Raw genomic sequence first — 20677 nt, 5'->3', positions numbered from 1 at the left:
TGCGGGGCCACACCCCGCAGCGGGGGAGGCGCACTCGGCAGGTCATGGAAGTTTCCAGGAACCTGAGGCGGGTCCGGAGAGATGCTCGGGCAGAGGCGGGGGCGGAGAGGCGCCTCAGTCACCGAACCTGACCAACCGGACCCCGCGGTCATAAAATGCGCAAAAACTTCGCCCCGGAGCGCCGAAGGCGCGCCCCTCCCCGGCCGGCGCCCCGCCGCGAGCTCTCGGGGACGCGGGGCCCCCGCGCCGCGCCGTCTGTTCCCAGCCCCCGGCGCGCACGCCAACCCGGGGGGCTCGGCCGGAAGCGGGGCGCCCCAGGGCGGCGGGCGGGGGTCGCCTCGCGGCACCTCGGGTTCTCCTGAGCTTGGAAGAAGGGCCCGCCCCTGACGGCGCGCCGGGGCCCGGTCGGAGCGCGGCGGGTCTGGGTGGGGCCTCCGTGGACGCTCGCGGGCCCCGGGGCGGCGCGGACTGGACGGGACCTGACGGGGAAGCGCGCGGGAGGCGGCCTCGTACCCGCTGTCGGCTCCGGCGGCGCCACGAGGGTCACGGCCGGGCCCGGGGCGCCCGTGAGGAGACGCCGCGCCCGTGAGAAGCCGACGCGTCCGTGAGGAGACGCCGCGCCCGTGAGAAATCGACGCGCGCGTGAGGCGACGTCGCGCCCGTGAGGAGACGCCGCGCCCGTGAGGAGACGCCGCGCCCGTGAGGAGACGTCGCGCCCGGCCGAGGGTCTGAGGCGCACGGCCGGGGGCGCTGGGCCAGCGGGCGCGGCCCCGACGGGGGCGGGGCGGCGGTCACCACGGCAACGGCGAGCGGCCCGCCCCGGCCGGCCGGAGCCGGGATTGGCGCGCCGCCGTCGGGCCCCGGAGGATAAAGGCGCGCGCCCGCCCCCCGCCCGCCGCTCCCGCCCGGGCCCCGCGTCCCCGCCGCCGCGCGCGAGGTCAGTGCCGGGCGGCCGAGGCCCCGCGCCCGGCCGGGTGGGGGGAGCTCCGGGCGTCCAGCGGCGTCGCGGGGCCCCTGGCCGGGGCGGGCTCGGGGGGCCGCGCCGCGGAGTCGGGTCCGGCTCGCCGCGGTCCTGGCGGTCGGTGGTCCGCGCCGGGGCCGGGGAGGGCTGGAGCGCGCCGGGGGGCGCCCCTCGCCGGGAGGCACGGGCCCCGCCGGGGATCGGGGGCCCGCGCGGTTCTGAAAGCGGCTCGTCCGGCGTCTCCCGCGGAGGCAGGGCTGGAGCCCGCTCCTCCGCGCTGCCCTCCCCGGGGGCCGGGGCCCGCGAGGTCACGGGGAGCGGCGGGTGTGGCCGCCCGCCCCAGCCAGCCCCAGGCTCCCCTCCAGGGGACCGGGCGGGCCCGCGCCCGGGGCGCCCCTCTTCTGCACCCGGTACCCGAGAGCACGTGCGGGCGCGGGGAGCAGGGGGGAGCAGGGCGCGGGGAGCAGGGCAGGGGAGCAGGGGCGCGGGGAGCAGGGCAGGGGGGAGCAGGGCGCGGGGAGCAGAGCAGGGGAGCAGGGGCGCGGGGAGCAGGGCAGGGGGGAGCAGGGCGCGGGGAGCAGGGCAGGGGAGCAGGGGGGAGCAGGGCGCGGGGAGCAGGGCGGGGAACAGGGGCGCGGAGAGCAGGGCCGCGCGGAGCAGGGCGCGGGGAGCAGGGGCGCGGGGAGCAGAGCGCGGGGAGGAGGCGCCGCGGCTGGGCCTGGCCGCGGGGTCCGCCCGCCGTGGGCACCGGCAGGTCCAGGGGGCCGCGGGAAGGAGGCGGCTCCCCCAGGTCCGCGCTGGGCGGCGCCTCGCTGTTGTTCAGCGACGCCCTCATTACTCTCACTCCAAGAGCCCGAAGAGCTTGGGGAAAACGGCTAAGGGGGGGGGGGGTGTTGAGCGCCGAGGGCCTCTGCAGACGCATCCATGAAGCGCTGCCGGTCCTTGAAGCGCAGTGAGGTGGGGTGCTTGGGGCAGAGGCGTGCGGCCAGGGCCGGCGTGGGCCAGCTGTGAGATCCGCTTTGGGGCGGTGGGAGGGGGGGCACTCTGGCCACCCCTGAGACTGTGGACAGATAAAGTCCGTGGGGTGCAAGAGGTTTCAACAGGTTTACAGCAGAGAGAAGAGAACCCCCAGGGTTCGGGAGACAGGGGCTGGGGGGTTACACTTGGGGGGGGCTTGGTAGCCACCACAGTGAGCCTGCAGGTCTCTGGGGCAGGGCTCATCCCCACCCCGGATTTGCTGTCTTCTCAGCAATTTACACGCAAACCATTGCTTGGGGCTGGACATAGTTAAAAAATTTTTTTTTAATTTATCACTTCAATCATAACCAAAAATTTACCACCTTTAACATTTTTAAGTGTACTTTTCAGTGGCTTAAGTATATTCACACTGTTGTAGGACAGATTTCTAGCGCTTTTTGGTCTAGCCAAACTGAGTCTTTGCCTACTAATTAAACACTCATGTCCCCTTCTGCCCACCCCTCTCTTACTGCCTGTCAGCTTCCTAATCTGCAATGTTGATAGTAGAGATGCCCCTATAACCCATGTAAGTGGAATCACAGGGTGCTTGACTTTTATGACTTTTAATGTCCTTGAGGTTCATCCATGTCCCAGCTTGTGTGGAGGGTCCCCTTCTTCAAGGCTACGTAATATTCCGCAATATGTATCTACTGCCTTTACTCATTCACCCATGGGGTGCTGATGTCTTTGACTTCATGCGTGGAAGTCATTACGTTGTGCATCCTTATTTACTGTTCATGGCTGAGAGGGCTAGACTAGAAATTCAGGGCGATCACAAGCCAGCAGAAATGTTACAGGAAGCAGATGGTGCCTTTTCAGGGAAAAGACATGTTTTGTGGGTTCTCAGATTTCAAATTGGAGTTTCTTTTACTATTCAGGAAACAGAATTATCTATCTTTAGATCTATCACAATTGAATTTGTTCCTCTGCCAAGAAATGAAGTAATTTTTCCTGAGAATGGGGATGTTCCGTTTTTTTGTGGAACCAAACACTTGATTTCCTGACTGTCTGCTGGATGAGGCGCTGACCCGGGGTGACATGCTGGGAATGTGCGTGTTGCTCAGGGCTTTGGGGGAGGCAGCCCCCTGGCCTCTGAGCACCTAAACCAACTAACTTGTCCATTCATCTCCTGCCAGACCTGCTTCTCCAGGAAGCCTGTTCTTGCAGAGCAGAGCAGTGTCTGCTCCTTGGCACCCCACATCCCAACAGTCTCCGAAGGGGGCGAGCCCTGAGCCTGTATCCCAATGCCACTGGCTGGCTGTGCAGGTGAGCGTGTGCGCTGGGGTCGGAGAGGTTGTGCAACAGCTGCCCAGAGAGGCCGGGCTGGGGAGGCTTCCCTTGGTTTATGGAGGCAACTTTGCTGACCTGTTTCTTTAAATCCCTTGCAGTTAAATAAATAAGGTGCTTGGAGGGAAAGTGTTGCCATCTGGCCTTGAAGGAGGAGGGACTGAACCTCCTCTTTGATGGTTTCCTTATATAAACTTAATAAGTAGCTTGGCAAAGCAAGTTTCACTTTAGAACAGCTGTTCTCAAAGCGCAGTCTAGGGAATGCTGGGGTTCCCCACAACCATGCATAGTCTGTGACATCATATGTTTAAAAGAATATGTTATTTTTTTCTTTCTCTTACAAGTGCACAGTGGCAGTTTCCAGAGGTGTCATCATTGGTGATGCAATCAAAGCTCTTACTGATTTGGGGAAAAAATATTTTATTCTAAAATAGAAAGCTATTATACTTACGATAGCTTGTTGGCTTCAAAGGGGGATAATTAGAAGACTTAAGTTTTTCAACTTGAAGCTGCATCCTCTGGTCAGCGCTCCCCAGCTCGTGGGCGGGACGGATTTAGGCCTGAGATACAGGCAAGGCTGAGCCAGACAAGCAAACCACAGCAACCCTGTCTTCCTGCTGTTAGAGGAGTAGCTTTGCATGTGGCCACAGAAGCTTTGTGAATAATACGCTGGCACCATTGATCGTGGTTATCTTTCGGGTCCTCCACGGTAAGAGTGGGCGTCCGTGCAGGTAGACAGCAGCCTTGGGGAGCCCTGAGCTGCCCGTGTCAGCTTCCAGGCCAGAAGTGAAAAGGCTGTTGAAGCCTCCGACAGGGAAAGTTACCACGTTGCAGTTGCTGGAGAAATACAAGACAGCCTTGTCCGGAGGAAACCACGCTGAAGGGAATCACAGGAGCCGGCACTTTCCATGGATTTACTTGCTGTCAAACCTGCCCAGGGAGGCAGGCCTGAGGGTGGGCGGGAGCCTGGCGGAGCCCACATCCTGCTCAGGAGCCTTCACCAAACAGGGAAAGTGATTCATTTTACTAACCCTTGACCCTGAGGACGTATCTTTTTAGTATGGCACGTGGTGAGTGGATGGATGCACTTGTCCTTTATTTGTAATTTTTTTTTTTTTAATTGAAGAAGTACCATTGGTTTACACAATTGTCAGTATTTTGGGAGTTTAGGATCCACCCCCTTCGGTCGCTTCTGTAATGCACCCACCACCACAGCCCATTTGCCCTTGTTCTGTTTGTGTTACTGATTGTGAGCTGGCCACTATTTATTTATTTATTTGTTTGTTTGTTTGCTTGCTTATTTATGCATACAAGAACTGGGGTGTAGGCCAGAGGTGTGGGATGGGGTTGAGAAGATTCACCAGACACAGAGTGGGGAGCAGAACAGGCTGAGGGGAGCAATTGGCAAGACAGGAGAAGTCTGCTGCGCCGTGTAGGTCAGCTCCCTGGCTGGGGATTGAACTGGTGCTTCAGTGGCTGGTGATAGCTTGATAGTGCTGAGACTTTAACCCCTGCGCCACCAGGGAGGCCTGAGTTGGCCACTTTTTTTTCCTAAAGAACATTTCACTTGGAAGGATTGACTAAGTGTGGAATCTACTTATACCCACCACCGTGAACTTGACAGCTTTCTAATCCTTAGGAATTTCTGGTGAGATCGGGATGATATTAACCAGCAGGACTGTGGAGGTTGAGGAGAGAAGTGTTAGTGTTGGTAGCTCTGTGTAGCTCATGGGCCCACAAGCCCAGTGTGTGAACTTAATCCTGCAGATCCACTGGATCAGAAGAGCCATTCAAAGCGTCACCAGGCGGCGGGTTTTAGGATGCCGGGGCAGGGAGGTTAACCGTTAGCTCAGATTCCCCACGGCCACTGACTTTTAAGAAGCACCGTGTGTTGGATTTTGGGTGTCGAAGATGAGTACTCGAAATTCTCTGCAAAGGCTTTTAAATCCTGCTCCATCCCTCACTATTGCACTGGGTGAGTCTGGATTTTCTTCCAGCATTTCAATCAAAGCAACAAACTGGTTGATTGAGACAGAAGCAGATGTGAGAAACCAGCTGTTTTCTATTAAGCCGCCATCAAACATCATACAAAATGTGAATTGACAGCCCTCTCCTCCCTAAGTGTGTTTCGGAAAATAGTTATTTTCATGAGAATGTTTATGTTAACATGTTGGAAGAACTGCATGCTGAAGATGCTTGAAGGTTTCTGATTCTGACTTTGTTTATAATGCCTACACTGCTCCCCAAATCCATCCATCATTGGGAAGTGCTGCTGCTGGGTGGGTAAAAACAGGGGGTCGGGGGGTACTGTAGGGCTCAGTGCAGTGAGCCTCAACTCTTCACTGTTAATTGTAGAGGATTAAGAAGCACCAGTTCTGAACTGCCCAGTGCTGGAACTTGACGACACTCACACCTTCGCCTTGAGGGGCCGAGAGAAGACGAAGGAGGTCATCATTAGCCTTTTCTCTTCTCTCCAACCTGTGAAAGGAAAACCAAGCTTTCCACTGGCACCATCCTCCAGCTGCTCTGGGAGCTAAGAATGCTGAGTTTCTGCCATGGGCTTCTTCACCCTCCTTGAATTTGCTGAAATAAGAGACTTTGAGAATCAAAGTTCTTACCTGGTCTCAGTGTCCACAGGCAAGAATGAACTCCCCTCGGGGCCTCGGAGGGGAGCTGGGGCAGAAGCCAGGCCTCCCTGGAATGAGGTGTGGACACCTGTCTTCCTGGCCTGGCCCCTCACAGTGAAGTCGGAGAAGCCTCTGCCATGGTTGGGGAGTAGCCGGACAGGGCCCAGGCGCTCGGCGGGGCTGCCTGCTGACAGTGGGCCCCGCACCACCCCCCAGACTCCCAACGCTCTACACCTTAGGAGCCCTGAACACAGACTGCCAGGACCCACCCAGGGGTGTAAAGTGAATAAGTTCAGATGGTGGCTTCTCCTTTTGTTCTCCGTCACCTGAACTGTGACAGGATTTGGGGCTGCAGGCCTGCACCTGCTGCCTGTCCAGTCACTGCTAGGACTCAGGGCCCTGAGCTGAACCTGGAAATGTCTTCAGCGGTGGCTGGTTTTCCTCTCCTCCTTTTTGGTGCAGAATACAAGATGGCTGGACCTGGCCTGAAGGGCGAGCATCTGAGGTCCATCTCCCACTTACACAGCTGAGAGCTCACAGCTGACAGGGGTCCTGGGCTCCAGCCCAGCATACAGGCCTGGGCTCACAGGGGTTTGCTTCACGCCTGCGGAGCAGCAGCTCTGAGAACCTCCCCAGACATCCTGCGCAGTGCTGGGGACTGATGAGGGTGGTGAAAGCCCCGTGAGCGTGTCCAGCCTCAGCCAGATGCGATCTGACCCCTTTGACCTCTGAGGCCGGGCTGGCTTCATGCTCCGTCAGCAGCGAGGCTGATGGTGGGGAGGTGGGGGACGCTGGTCTGACAGCAGACGTGACCTGGGAAGGAGAACTCGGCTTTTCTAAACAATCCTTTCTGAAGAGACGCTGCTAAGTCAGATGCATCCCAGCAGACAAAACAGTACTGGGGGCCTTTAAAAATTATGTTTGTTGTGTGACAGTTGACAACACTACACGATCAGCTCCCGGTTGTGGCCCCGCTCGCTATTCATGAATTGAGACCCCTGGGCGCACAGACAGCAGGCACCGGCCTGAGCCAGGGGCTGAAAGTTTGCCCTCACATCACAGTTCAGAGACTGTGAACTGGCGTCACGCCCTCCGGGGATCTAGAGTTCCCCGTGGCGAGAGGGCTGTGTGTTGGGGACAAAGGCTCTGCCGTCACCTTTGCCACCGCTGTCTTTCAGGTGCAGGGAGAGGCATGCTGGTCCTCGGGAGACTGCTGAGTGCCATGGGCCCCGGTCGGCAGGCGTCCGGCCTCTCCATCAGGTATCTGGCCTCATCCCCTCGGCAAATCCCGGCCGACGCCGGCTTCCATGCTGCCTCCTCAGAATTGGAACGGCCACGCGTCTTAATTACAGGTTGGGTTTCGCGCACCCCCATTTGTAGCCTGAGTCTTGCTTTGCTTTCTGTGCCGCTTCTGCGTGGCTGCTTGTTTTCGGATCCTCTGTCACACCACCAGCTACTGTTGTTCACCAGAAGCTCTTCCCTCTTGGCTTCCTTGGAACTTGCCAGCTAGAATCCTGTCGTCAGCACCCCCGGGCCCTCCCCTTCACTCGGGTGGCCTCCGCTGACCAGTACCCCCAGCCCAGCTCCAGGGTCCGGGCGTTAGTCCCACGTTAGCCAGAGCTTGCTGGAGACCCTCCTGCCATCTCTGCGGCCTCAGTAACTTCTCTCGCCTGGATGTGCTCCAGCCCCTGGCGCCCGCTTCTATAAGCGGCACATTGGAGCCTCCAAGTGTGGAAGCTGCCATGGTCACTAAAGTTCCTTGCCCTTTCAGCAGATGACCTCTTGAACCTCCTGGCCCTCCTCTGTGTCCCCACCCAATTAATGGGGGCAGGGGTCTGGATGACCCACTGCCCTCGAGCAGAGGATCTGTTTGACCTTGAGTGTTGCGGCTGCTGTGTCAGGCACCAGGGCCCTCGAGGGGGCGGGCAGGTGGGCTGGGGCTCCTGGCCCAGGAGGGCTGTCTGGCTGCTGTGACTTCTGCTGGGCAGAGCGCTGTCCCCGACGCCGGGGTACCTGTGACCTTCCTAATTAGCTAAGACCGAAGTTGATATCATTCTGTTCTTGCTCTCTGGGGGTAATTCAGGTGCTTAGATTTGGACTAAATCTTTCCTCTTAACTCAGGGGGCCTCGGCCAGCTTGGAGTGGGACTGGCTAACTTTTTGAGGTAAGAGCCCTGACACGGTGAGGTTGAGGAGCGGTGTTCCGAGGTCCACAACTCCCTGGGTTTCCCAGCCCAAGGTCCCTGCCCCGCCCTGCCCGCACCCAGGGCCGTGTCTGAGCAGCTGTCCAGCCAATGTGCACCTGTCCCTCCCCGCGCTGCCTGCAGGCCCTTCACGCAGCATCTCCTGCATGCCCTTTGCCCTCTCTTCTCTGAGTTGGCCAGAGAAAGACACTTGACCCCAGCGGGGCTGCTAGATGTTTGGGGTGGTGGGAGTGCAGGCAGAAGCTGAAAAGGACCCCGGTGAGATCTGGAGAGTAGGGTAGATGGGCAGCAGGAGAGGCGGGAAGGATGAGGAGGGAGAGGTAGACACATAGGGGTATGGGGAGAAATCGGCGATGACGACGGGGGTGGGGGGGGGAGGGTTGTGACTGGAGACAGAGAAGCTGGCGGGTGGGCCTGTGCGCTGGGGAGTGGGAGGGGCCGGCGGACCAGCACAGGCAGCTCACGCGTCCGATCTTCCCTCCAGGAAGCGGTTCGGGAAGGACAACGTGATTCTGTCTGACATCAGGAAGCCTCCCGACCACGTCTTCCAAAGTGGTGAGCGCCTGCTTGTGCGCCGTCTTTCCTTGGCAGGCCCAGCTGGGAGGCGGCTCAGGAATCTGCATGCGGTAACTGGGCTTGGGGGAGAGAGAGGTGGCGAGCCCAGGCTGTGAGCGCCCGGGGTCCTTGGTGCTGTCCTCGGTGGTCCTGAAGGGCGGCCGCCAGCAGCCTGGCTGCATGGGGCCTCCTGAACTTGGAGTCTTGGCATCGTGTCTTTGGTATTATTTCTAGTTGCATCTTTGGAATAAAAGATTTCTTCTGTCTTTGTGTTTTCAGTCAACTTCTTGACTTGGGAAAAAAACGGACAATGAGTTCTACAGAGGAGAAGGCCCTTTACAAAAATTTCAAGAGATTAGTCCTGTTTCTGTGTGGCCCTGCTCTGGCCCCACGGCTTGGCGTCAGCCTTCCGGTCTCGTGGGAGGCGGGCAGCAGCTTGTGAATGAGGGGGAGCTGGCCCTGAACAAGACCCCAGTCCGATGTGGGGTGATGGACTCGCCATTGGGGTTTCTTCTGTGCCAGGGGGCGGTGGTTTTGGGGTTTATTCCCCTCCTATTTCTCTGTTTCTTTTAAAATTCGCCACTTTTGAGCATCCTGCAGTCCCTGTGTGTGGGGTGGGTGGTCCCCGTGCCAGCTCTGGCCGCCTGGCTGCCACCCAACCTGCCACTTACTCAGTACGATCTCGGCAAGTGAGTTAGTTTCCCTGTGCCTCAGTTTGCTCACAAGTGGACTGTACCTGCCATCGGGGCTGTGAGAGCCAAGCAGGCAGACGCCCCTGGGCACAGAGAGGCCTGGGTGGATGTGAGCTGTGACTAGCTGGAGGGTGTGGCTTTTGCCCAAGAGAAGCGTGTAGGACTGACTAGTGGTGAGCACGTGCGCGTACACGCACTGACTCCGAGATGCACACCTGAGGCTGTGCCCGTCCCGCGGGCAGCGCGACTTCCTTAGCAGGAACCAAGCACTGTGTTGTGTCCAGGGGCTTTCATTTCCAAGTTGATTGGGACCCTGGCCCACGGGCGGAGGGACAGGCACAGTCAGCAGCCCAGGCCCTTCACCCTGCGCCTCCCACAGGCCCCTTCGTTTACTCCGACATCCTGGACTACAAGCACCTGCGGGAGGTCGTGGTCAACCACCGTGTCACCTGGCTGGTCCACTACAGCGCCCTGCTCAGCGCCGTGGGCGAGGCCAACGTGTCCTTGGCGAGGGCCGTGAACATCACAGGTAAGCCCCCCTCCCCGCCCCAGCCCCCTCGGGGTGCTCCTCCTGCCTGTGACCCATGTCCGTCCCTTCCAGGGCTGCACAACGTTCTGGATGTTGCGGCCGAGCACGGCCTGCGGCTCTTTGTGCCCAGCACCATCGGTGCCTTCGGCCCCACCTCTCCCCGGGACCCGGCCCCCGACCTCTGCGTCCAGAGGCCCAGGACCATCTACGGGGTGTCTAAGGTCCATGCGGAGCTCATGGGGGAGGTAAGCTTTGCCAGGCAAGGTAGCCCAGTGTCTGATCTCTCTGCCTTAGATGGCTGCCGCGTCATCCTTGGAGGGAGTCCCCCAATCCCCCAATGTGCTCATAAACCAATTCTGTTTGCCACATGGCAGTGGGAGGCACCCTTGGCCACGCATGCCCGGGGCTCAGCTGTCCCCACCTTCACTTGCTGGCAGTCCGGCTTGCACGGCAGCTGGGTGACGAGTTTAGAACTTGGCATTGTGGAGAGCAGCTCACGTGTCCTCTTTTCCTTCATGCCCTGTGGTAATGACAGCTTGATGGTGCCAGGGCCTCAGCTGCGGGGGGGAGTCGCCCCCTCTGGCCTCCCACAGACCTGCCCTGTAGGAGCATGCTGATGGGAAGTGTCGGGACAAGGAGCAGTAACGCCTTTTTGAAGAGGGGTTCACACCTCTCAGGGGCTGCTGCGTTATTTACAGCACCGACCTGAACACTCAGTCTGAAGATGACAACTTAGATGGGGTTGTTTATTGATAACGCACTTCAGAGATCCTGGGGTATTTTAGCAGGACTGCATGGAGCGTTCCCGGGAGAAGGCTGCCCTTTGCATCGCTCTACCTGATTGACCCTTTTTCAGGGGAGTTTTCTCTCTCGCCGCAGTACTACCACCACCGCTATGGCTTAGACTTCCGGTGCCTGCGCTATCCCGGGATCATCTCGGCCGACTCCCAGCCCGGAGGCGGGACCACAGGTGCGTGTGGGGTCTGGAGCTTGGTGTGAGGAGCTTTCTTGCCACCCAAGGGTCTGGAGGAGGCGGGGCTGCCATCTCCTGCTGGAGCTTCTGCTTCTTCCCGGGTGTGCGCCTGAGAGCTGGCGGCTCTCTCAGGGCGCCTGCTCATCCGTGGGGGTGGCCACACAATGTGCAGGAACCAGATCGTTAACACTGGAGGGGAAATTTGTTGCCCAGAATGTAGGAAGAAGCCAAATAAGAAAGTCTCTTTCTTTGAATACAGCCTTTGGCTCTTAATACAGAGTTCTTTTGTTGTTAATTGTGTTATTTTGGCTGAGGTGACAGGGGTTTACAACGCTGTAAGGGGCTCACACCCCTTCAGATGCATGTCACCGCACTGTGCCCTCCACCGAGCACCCACAGTCCCCGCACACCCTGGCAGCACCCTGCCACCACCACCACCAGGAGCCTCAGTTCTGCCGTCAGGTTTCAAGGGTTGGTTAGGGTTTAGTTTTGTCTGTTCTTTGTCTTGGTCCCTTATACCCCGCACGTGGGTGAGCACACATGGTGTCTCCACTGTCTGCTCAGCGTGGTCCCTTCCAGGCCCCCGGGACGCAGCTCTGTTCGGACGAGCTGCCTGGTGTGAGGGGTCACCAGTATTGTTACAGTAGCAGCAGTGCCCCTGCTGGACTCGGGGTGCCTGTGGCAGACACTCCCACACGGGCCCCTTCCCTGGGAGGGTCCGATACAGAACATGAAGGGAGGGTACTTGGCAAAATCTGAGGGGATGTAAAGTAACTGGTCTGGTTACTTTTTAAAAGTTTCTGCCTTAACACGCCGTTTCTTCAAGAGCATCTGGGGGCCGCGGGGTCCTCGAGACCCTTCCCCGGGCTTCCCGCCACACTCAGGGGTCACCTGCCTCTGCTGTCCTCCCCAGCCCGGGGTGGCCTCAGAGACTGCGTGGGTGCGGGGCTCTGCAGGCTGTTCTTGGGGGGCTGGAGCCCAGCGCGGAGCACCGCTCTGCTCCTCAGTTGTCTGTGGTTTGGAGCCTGTTTGTCATAGGAACTATACCCAGGAACATGTGATAGGCTTGCGAGGGGCATTTTAACATGCAGGAGTTTTTCAGTTCTCGGGTCACTTTTGATGCAGTAACTGTTGTAACTCCCGTTAGTGGAGTCTGGGGTGAGGGGCTCAGCCACCACCTCTGCCCAGGAGGCTCAGGGCAAGGGCCAGGCCTGCTCTCTTGCAGACTACGCTGTACAGATTTTCCACCATGCGGTCAGGAGTGGCCAGTTCGAGTGCAACCTGAGGGCGGGGACGAGGCTCCCGATGATGTACCTGGAGGACTGCCTCAGGGCCACGCTGCAGGTGATGGAGGCGCCCGCTGCCGCCCTCTCCATGCGGACCTACAATGTCAATGCCATGAGCTTCACCCCTGAGGAGCTGGCCCAGGAGGTCCTCAAGCACATCCCGGGGTTCCAGATCACCTACAACGTGGACTCCGTCCGGCAGGCCATCGGTGGGTACCTCGTGGCCGAAGGCCTAACGCCTTCATGAAGCGGCAGCTCCTCAGACATGAACCCCGAGGCCAGAAGGGCGAGGTCCCCCTGAGGGTCCCCCACCTGGGGGAGGAGGTACAGCCGCAGCAGCCACATAACTGTGAGGTCTCTGCACGAGGAGCTGTCCAAGAACCATGGCTGCTCTAGTCCCCCTAGGAGGGGGTTTCCTTTAGGTCCCTTGCATGATAGACCATTACCTAGAATGTTCTAGAGCCTGAATAACAAAGCTGCCTTCCTTGTCTCACCCAGCGGATAGCTGGCCCATGAACTTCGACGACAGCAACGCCCGGAAGGACTGGGGATGGAAACACGATTTTGACCTCCCCGAGCTGGTGACCACGATGCTGAGTTACAGCGGGGCTGATGCCAGACTCGCCCGAGCCAACTGACGGGGCTGGGCAGAGCACCGGGTCCTGGGCAGAGGTGCAGGATGCCATCACCCCAGGGTGTGGGCCGGGGGCCTGGTGACTGGAGAGGGCGACCTGGTAGCTGAGGCTCGCGGCCCGTTGTGGACAGCCCAGTGGAGGACACCTCAGCCATCGCCACGGCCTCTGGGTTTGGTGGTGGGCTTCAAGATCTTTGCCATTTGTCCAAACACACGGCACAGTGATGGCCCACGACACAGGTCCCCACTTTCCTTATTAAGATGAAGCGGCCTTTTCTGGGAGGGCAGAGTGTGATGTGTGTGAAATGAAATTAAATTCAGATGTTTCTCATAAGACTGTTCTCTTGACTAGAGACCAAAGATGACATTTTAGAGATGATCTTCTCATTTAAAAGATGCCTTGACTGACCTATCAGAGTATAAACATCGTTCGATTAATCCTGTGTCCATAACGTTCAAGGGATTTTCTTTGAAAATTATCATTGAGTATTTTTCTTTAAGACGATATATCTGGGAAATTAAGAATATCAGAGATGATCTAATGGTAACATCTGTCTTGCCCTGAGTGCCTTCCTGGTGCAGGCCGTGGCCATCCCCAGGGCTTTTTTTTTTTTTTTTTTGTGGGACCCTCGCTGGTGGCCGGGGATCGAGCTGGCGCTGCAGAGGCTGCGGGCAGCCTCGCAACCCAGCGCTCAACTGCTGCGCCACCAGGGGAGGCCCCCCAGGGCTTATTTTCTAAGTAGATAGGTTTCTGGGCTCTGCCCCTTCAGAGCAGCTCAGTAAATGGGACTGAATCTCCAGGTCTCCCCACTCTTTCGCCACTAGTCGAGGCCAGTTCCCAGCCCTGCTTTCCTGTGTGTGACCCGCCCGGTGGCGTCCTTGGGCGAGCACTGGGCCCTCTGCAGCGTCGGCTGTTGGAAGGTGGCTTCACCTGGGAGACACCGAGGGCCAACCTCACCCGCTGCCAGTGGCTGCCCAGGATCAAAAGGCATTTCTCTCAGATGCTTACCGGCCTCTGCTTGGAATTCTTAACTGCTAGGTCAAAATGTGAATGTTTTTCATAGGCATAACTAGGTTGAAAACCTATTTTGCTTTGCATGGGAAACTCTCCAGATAATTGAATTGTCTCATCATCAGGTGGATTGAATTTTTCCCCTTCTTATCAAGTCTGGCTGTGCACATTTTATTTTCTTAAACAGCTAGTCATGAGTGGTGTTTTTTAGCTCTAATAAGATCTTTTTCACATATGGTAAAATTCACTAGGTTTGAAGTTCAGGATGTTTAGCAGCATCCCAGCTGTGCAGCCGTGCAGCGCCAGGAAGGTGCAGAGCAGGATCTCTGATCTGGGTAGATGTAAAGGAGAGTCCTGGAGCTCTCGGTGGCTTTTCAGGATTTTATTGAGATTTTTACAAAGCAGGGAGGTCCTCAGCGAGTCTTCACTTTTTTTTAAATACAAGAACCAGGGTACAGGCCAGAGCGCGGGAGGGTGAGAGGGCCCACCAGGGACAGCGGGGAACAGAACAGGCAGACAGACCAAAGACACTGCTGAGGGGAGCAGCGGGCAAGACAGGAAAGGTCTGCCGCGCCATGTGGCAATCTCCCCTGCGGGTTCGGCCGGGGATCAAACGCGCGCTGCAGAGGCTGTGGACAGCTTCACAGCACTGCGCTCAACCCGCTGCGCCACCGGGGAGGCTCCGAGTCTTCACTCTTCCTGGGCTCTCTGGCATTCTCCCGCGGTCTCTGCTCCTCCTTTGCTGCTCTGCTGGTTCTGCTCTCATTCTGCTGCTCCTCGTTCTCTTCGCATTCAGCTGGCGTCCCCATGACACTGCCCTTATAAGCCCAGTCTCAGCCCAGGTGTGCCCACCTAAGCATGCAGGACCGCTGGGCTCCATCATTAATGTTAATGGCGGGAGGACGGGAAAGCCTGATACTTTTTCACTTACCCAACAAGCTGTCATGAAAATTAACATCAGACTGTTTCCTCGTCCCACAAAGACACCCCAGCAGCCACCGCACAGGACTCCTGGTCTGTACAAGGCTGCAGAGGTGTGGGGGGCGGGGGGGTTCCCACCTCTTGATGTTAGCAACTTCCTTAGCACCGCGTGCACAGCCCCAGGGCACAGCCCGGTGAGGGCTTCGATCGTCCCACCACGAGTCATTCACTGGAGCACGTTTTTTGTCCATTTGTCAGTTGGGTCTCGTTTGGGTTGTAACTTTTCGTCAAATAAGGCCCCCCAGAATATTTGTGTAGCTGACGGGGCTTTCAGGACCACCTTTTCCTTGTTTACACTTAAGCTCTTAATTTACTCTCAAGTGCCTTAAAGGAGTGAGAAATTCTCCCTGTGGGGGGTGAAGCACCTGCGTGGAGGAGTGTCTCTTGGGTCTGGTCTTTCAGACTTTCCAGCGGATTCCTCAGACGACCTGGACTTGGGGTTCCTGGAGGCTTCCTGTCCTCCTCCTGAGTTGGTGGCGGCACCTGTGGGAGAGCCTGTGAGGGGACAGTGGCTGTCCCAGCACTCAGGTGCTGCTTGTTCACGACAGCCTTGCCCTCCAGTTACCACTCAAATTAGACGTGATCTTTTAGCTCAATACACGCTCCTGTGCACTCGGCATCCCGGGAGAGGACTTGGTGTCTGCTATGAACACTTCCCTTTCTTCTGGGGAAGAGGATGTTTTATGGTTAATTTGGAAATGATCTGAGGCGCTGTTTAGAAGGCAAAGGATGGGAGTAAATGCAAAAGTTTTTAATATCTTTACTGTTTTAGGATTAAAAAAGCTTTGTCTTTTTACAGCTTTTAAAATAGGTTTCATGTAAGAGGTGCCGCTAGTAAGGATAAATTTCTCATTTTTCTCTCCTGTAGCTTCTTTCACGTATAGCCCAGGGTTTTGTTTCCATACAGCCCCAGCGTTTCTAGATCGAAGGTGAAACCCATCACAAGTGTTCTCAAAGTTCACTCTACACGCTCTTCTTAAGAAAGATCCATTTTTTCCCCCACCAGCAGCTCTTATGTCCCCCGCCCGGCTCCTCCCTCTTGGCCTCAGCCCTTGCCGTGTTTACAAACATCTGCCGGGTTTTGTGCGTAGCCCGCTGTGTCAGATCGTCTACCGTGGAAATGGCCGGTGCTCGTCTTTGTTATTCCGCACCCCATGCCCCCGGCTCGTCCCGGGCTGCTGTAAACGGCTGCATTTTTCCTTTCCTTTTAGCTGAACAATGTCTGAGTGCGCCTCGTCCCCTTGATCCAGGTGTGCAGCAAGGACACGGAGGCCGCGTCCACGCTCCAGCGGCTGTGACCTGCGCTGCTATCGACGCTGTCGGCACATGTCTTTCCGAGCCGATGGCTTCGTGTTCTTCGATGATCCCAAGGCTGTGATTGCGGGTCAGCCTCCACATTTTCAGTACGTGTTTGCAGCCACCCCAGACCGGGGCGCGGGGAGGGGGCGGTCAGCTTCAGTTCCTCCCCGTGAAAAGACAATACTTACTGCTGACCCGCTTTCTCTCCTGGTATTTCTCCGGCGTCTCCTCCTGTCTAGTCCCACCCCGGAGTGATGCCGCCCGATGGCCCCTCGCCTCGCGGCTCAGGTGTCCCCTTCTACACACTCGCTGCCCAGGCTCTCCGGGCGCCGGCGTCCATAGTGAAGGTGTGCGTGCAAGACGGCAGGGGCCGGTCCCAGACGCCCATGGCGGTGTTGCGAAAATACACTCTAGCCTTTTCCCCAGGCAGGGGAAGAACAAGCGGTACTTGAGGAATGGTGAGGCCAGGAAAGCTTTGTTACTCGTGCATGAGGCCTCAGACCCAGGTTGTCCCCCTCAGGTCTGAGCACTGGTCCAGAGACAAAGAGTCTCTTTTACACACAACCACTTTACACTGATAAAGGCGGTGAGTTCGCGTACACACTCTTGACGCAGGGCAAGGGGAAGGACACAGATCTTCCGGGATGGCCGGGGAGAGCAATCAGCCTAGCGGGCTGCCAGGCCTTGTTTCGATGTGCTTGTTAAGGAAGCAAACTTATTGTTTACTTTACATTTCCAGGCCCAGGACTCTTTTACAGGGAAAGATTTCTTTTTCTTAGCAGTTCCCTGTCAGCAGGAGGGCGGGCAAAGCCTGCTTCTTAACTCATTCACCCCGCAAAAAGGAAAAACACAGCGGTCGGCCTCGCCCTGCTCTTTCTTCCTGCAGATTTCCAGGGGCCCCCAGCGCCGGTCCTGCGGCGTGTTCTTGGCGGCCTTGCTGGCTCAGCCCATGTTGCCCTAAGACCTGCATCAGGGGCGCTTCAGGGGGAAGCAGGCTGTGGTGCTTCAAACCACCTGAGGGTCATGGCTGCACATGGTCACTTCCTGGGGGTTTTGAAGGACGACATTTTTATATAAAAATTATTATAAACTCTTTAAGGGGTTCTACCATAATAAAAATTTAATAAGAACTCACTTGAGACAAATCAATGCTATTGTATTATCCCAAATGGTTTTCGTGAGAAGCATGACCTGGAACAAACACCCGTGAAGGTTGTGTCTATGGGTTCCTGACGTCAGACGAGCTGCTTTGCATGTTGACCGATTCACCCCCTTCCCGGCCGTGTTCATTATCAGATCCTCAAGTCCTTGGCGTTGGCGAGTAAGACAAACTAATCCTCCTGAGTTTTTCCATTTTGAAACTTCTAGTATGTGCCAGGGGTAAGCTCGCCTCAGCGGGGTCACTGGGCAGCAGAGAAGCTGGGTCTCCTCGGAGTCACCGCGTGCGTTGACTTGATGATGAACCTTAGGATGGCAGTGCATGGGGGGGCGGGGAAGGGCCTGTGGGGCGCAGATGCAGGGGCGTTCCCCTCGCTTCCCTCAGCGCGGGCGGGCTTGGCACCCCTGCGCCACTGCCGGCTCAGCCCCGCCTGCAGACAGCCCTTCTCCTGGCCCCGGGACCCCACAGCTCAGTCCGCAGGCCCCAGGGCCCCAGAGGGAGACAGCTCAGCAGAGGGGGCTCTGCGATGCCTCCCCCTGTCCTGGCTCACACCCTCGCACGGCTGCCGCGCCGCGTGCCAGCGTCTGTTTCTTCGGGTGCACACTCGCGTGTTAGGAGTGGGCTTGTGGGACGAGCTTTGCTCCTGGACAGAAGTGACGTCTGGCAGTTCGGCTGGGCTGTGTATCCTGCAGTTGCTGCCTGTCTCAGCCTCATCCCCTGTGGGTGAGGCCATGTAGGCAGCTCTGGGGGTGCCTAGTCCCCACCTCCCAGAGTTGTCCGTTTGCTCAGGGAGTTAGAATATAACTGCCCCTAATTATTTTTTAAGTTACTGTAGGGTAAGGAAAAAAGGTCAGGCTTTTCTGCCCTCCCACCATCAGGATAGATGATGGATCCTTGTGGTCCTGAACGCATGCCTGATGGCGGCGCCTGGAGCAGGGGGTGGGCCTAGGTAGATGGGATTCACCTGGGCTGAGACTGGGCTCTTGAGGGCGGCGTCACGGGGACACCAGTAGAAGCCGAAAGAGAAGCCGAGAAAGAAGCAGAGAAGCTGAAAGCAGAAGCCGAGAGATGGCCCGAGAGCCCAGAATGAAGACCTGCTGGGGGCTGGCCCCCCAGCGCCCCTGCCTGCTGTATGCCTGGTAACCCCAATAAAAGACCTGCAAAACCACTGAGGACTCTGACTCCTCCTTTACCTGGTCTGCTGGATCCTAGAAAACCTGCACCGTGGCCATTCCTGACCCTACAGTTACATTAAACGAACCCCAGAAATCTGAATGCAGAACTGAGGCTCCGCGGCGGAGGGTGGGGCGAAAGTGGGAGGGGGCCAGTGACCTGGGACCGTGCTGCGGGTGTTTGGTGGAGGCGTGAGGTGGTGACACACCTGAGGTGCTGTGAGCCTGTACCCCTAAATCACACGCGGCACTGTAACCTGATGTTACACAGTGACACAGGGGACTTGGGGAAGAATATCCATCCCTGTGATGGTGAGGAAGAGCCCACATGCCCACGGTGTGCTGAGGCAGCGCCCCCTTGGCCCCAGCCCCTCCCAGCAGCGTCGTTGTTGAGGAGACTTCCCAGAGAATTTCCTCACCTCCCTGGTGAGTCATTCCAGTTCAACAGGAGATGAGTCACAATTTTCCTTTAAACTAGTGTCTAGAGGGCCTCCCTGGTGGCGCAAGATTAAAGACGCAACACTACCAAGCTGTCCACAGCCTCTGCAGCATGAGTTCAATCCCCGGCCAGGGAGCTACCCACATGGCTCAGCAGACCCCTCCTGTCTCCCCGCTGCTCCCCTCAGCAGTGGGTTTCAGTGGATCTGCCTGTTCTGATCCCTACTCTGTCTTTGGTGAATCCTTTCCCCCCGCCCCACATCTTTGACCTGCACCCCAGCTCTTGCATGCATAAATAAATAAATCTTAAAAAACAAAACAACTGTTTTGTTGTCTAAATACCGTCCTTCAAAAAATACTTCTCTGAATGTTATCCAGCTCCGCATCCAAGTGAAGTTACCTGGTTGTCTTGCTGAGTCACGCGGCCCTTCCTCAGGGCAGGACACACAGCAGTTTGAAAACTAGCTTTCTTTTTTAACTTTTTCAGGGAATTTTTTTTTTTTCAACTTCTTTCCGTTGATTGAGGTAACCTTGGTTTACAGCACTGTGTATATTTGGGGGTACAGGCTCACATCTCTTTGAATCCTGTCACACCACACCTGGCTGCCAATTACCAATTCCCCTCCCCTGGGCTCCCTCTCCCAGGAGCCTCAGTTCTGCGGTAGATTCCACAGGTCTGCTTAGCTTTGTCTGTTCCTTTGCTTGTTTCTTAATATTTTACATATGAGTAAAATCATATGGTGTTTGTGTTTCTCTTCCTCTCTTACTTTGCTGAGCATAATCCCCTTCAGTTCTTTCACTTGCAAGGTTTCACCTTTTTCAGAGCTGAGTGGTATTCCAGCGTGCCATAGACCACAGCTTCTCCATCCACTCATTTGTCCTTGGGTACTTATATTGCTTCCATGCTTGGCTATTATACACAATGCTGCAATAAACACAGAGGGGTATATATCTTTTCAAATTAATGCTTTCATATTCTCGGGTAGATAAATACCTAGCAGTGGAGTTGCTGGGTCACGTGGTAGATTCATTTCTAATATTTCAAGAAATATCCATGTTGGGCCGGACCAGTTTACATTCCCACCCACAGTGTAAAGGTTCATTTTTCTCCACATACTGGAAAACACTGATTGTTTCTGGTCTTTTTGAGGTGAGGTGGTGTCTCATTGTGATTTTGACTTGCATTTCCTGAATGAAAAGTGATGAGCATTTTTTCATGTGCTTGTTTGCCCCCTACATATCTTTTTTTTTTTTAAAAAAGATTATTTATGCATGCAAGAGCTGGGGTACAGGTCAGAGGTGTAGGGGGTGAGAGGATTTACCAGAGACAGAGTGGGGAGCAGAACAGGCGGATCTACTGAAATCCACTGCTGAGGGGAGCAGCGGGTGAGACAGGAGAGGTCTGCTGCGCCATGTGGGTTGCTCCCTGGCTGGCTGGGAATCGAACTCGTGCTGCAGTGGCTGCGGACAGCTTCATAGATTGCATCTTAACCCTTGAGCCACCAGGGAGGCCCCTACATATCTTCTTTGGAGAAGGACCTTCATTTAGCTCTCTGCCCAATTTTTGATTGGGTTGTGGGTTATTGTTTTTTGTTCCTAGTTGCACGAGTCCTTTGTACATGCTGGCTACTCACCCCTGGTGGGTCTGTGATGTGTAAATATTTTCACCAGTTTAGTAGAGTGTCTTCTTGGAAAACTCCTAGTTTTCTTAAGTTTAGAGTTGCTTGGGGATAAAAATTGCTCAGTATCTGCCATATGCTTTGAAACTAATCTTGCTATGTTTACTAAATTCTGGAAATGAACTGCTGTGCAGACATATTTATTCGGTCTTGAAACAGATGGCATTGTGTTT

The 20677-nt window shown here is 56.5% G+C and overlaps 1 protein-coding gene across 1 annotated transcript; it reads left to right on the top strand.

The window, feature by feature from the left end:
* Window positions 1–1885: 1885 nt before the first annotated feature.
* On the top strand, window positions 1886–12992 carry LOC311169883 (L-threonine 3-dehydrogenase, mitochondrial-like; the record flags this gene model as incomplete). Its single annotated transcript, XM_084232126.1, has 9 exons — window positions 1886–1913; window positions 7071–7244; window positions 8014–8056; window positions 8580–8650; window positions 9722–9871; window positions 9944–10116; window positions 10751–10841; window positions 12070–12339; window positions 12629–12992. 9 exons carry the CDS (start codon window positions 1886–1888, stop codon window positions 12766–12768), a joined length of 1140 nt encoding a protein of 379 aa, XP_084088252.1. The 3' UTR covers window positions 12769–12992.
* Window positions 12993–20677: the final 7685 nt, after the last annotated feature.

This window comes from Talpa europaea, assembly GCF_964194135.1.
Source record: "Talpa europaea genome assembly, chromosome: 4".
Lineage (NCBI taxonomy): Eukaryota > Metazoa > Chordata > Mammalia > Eulipotyphla > Talpidae > Talpa > Talpa europaea.
This window is presented reverse-complemented; position numbering and strand designations above follow the sequence as displayed.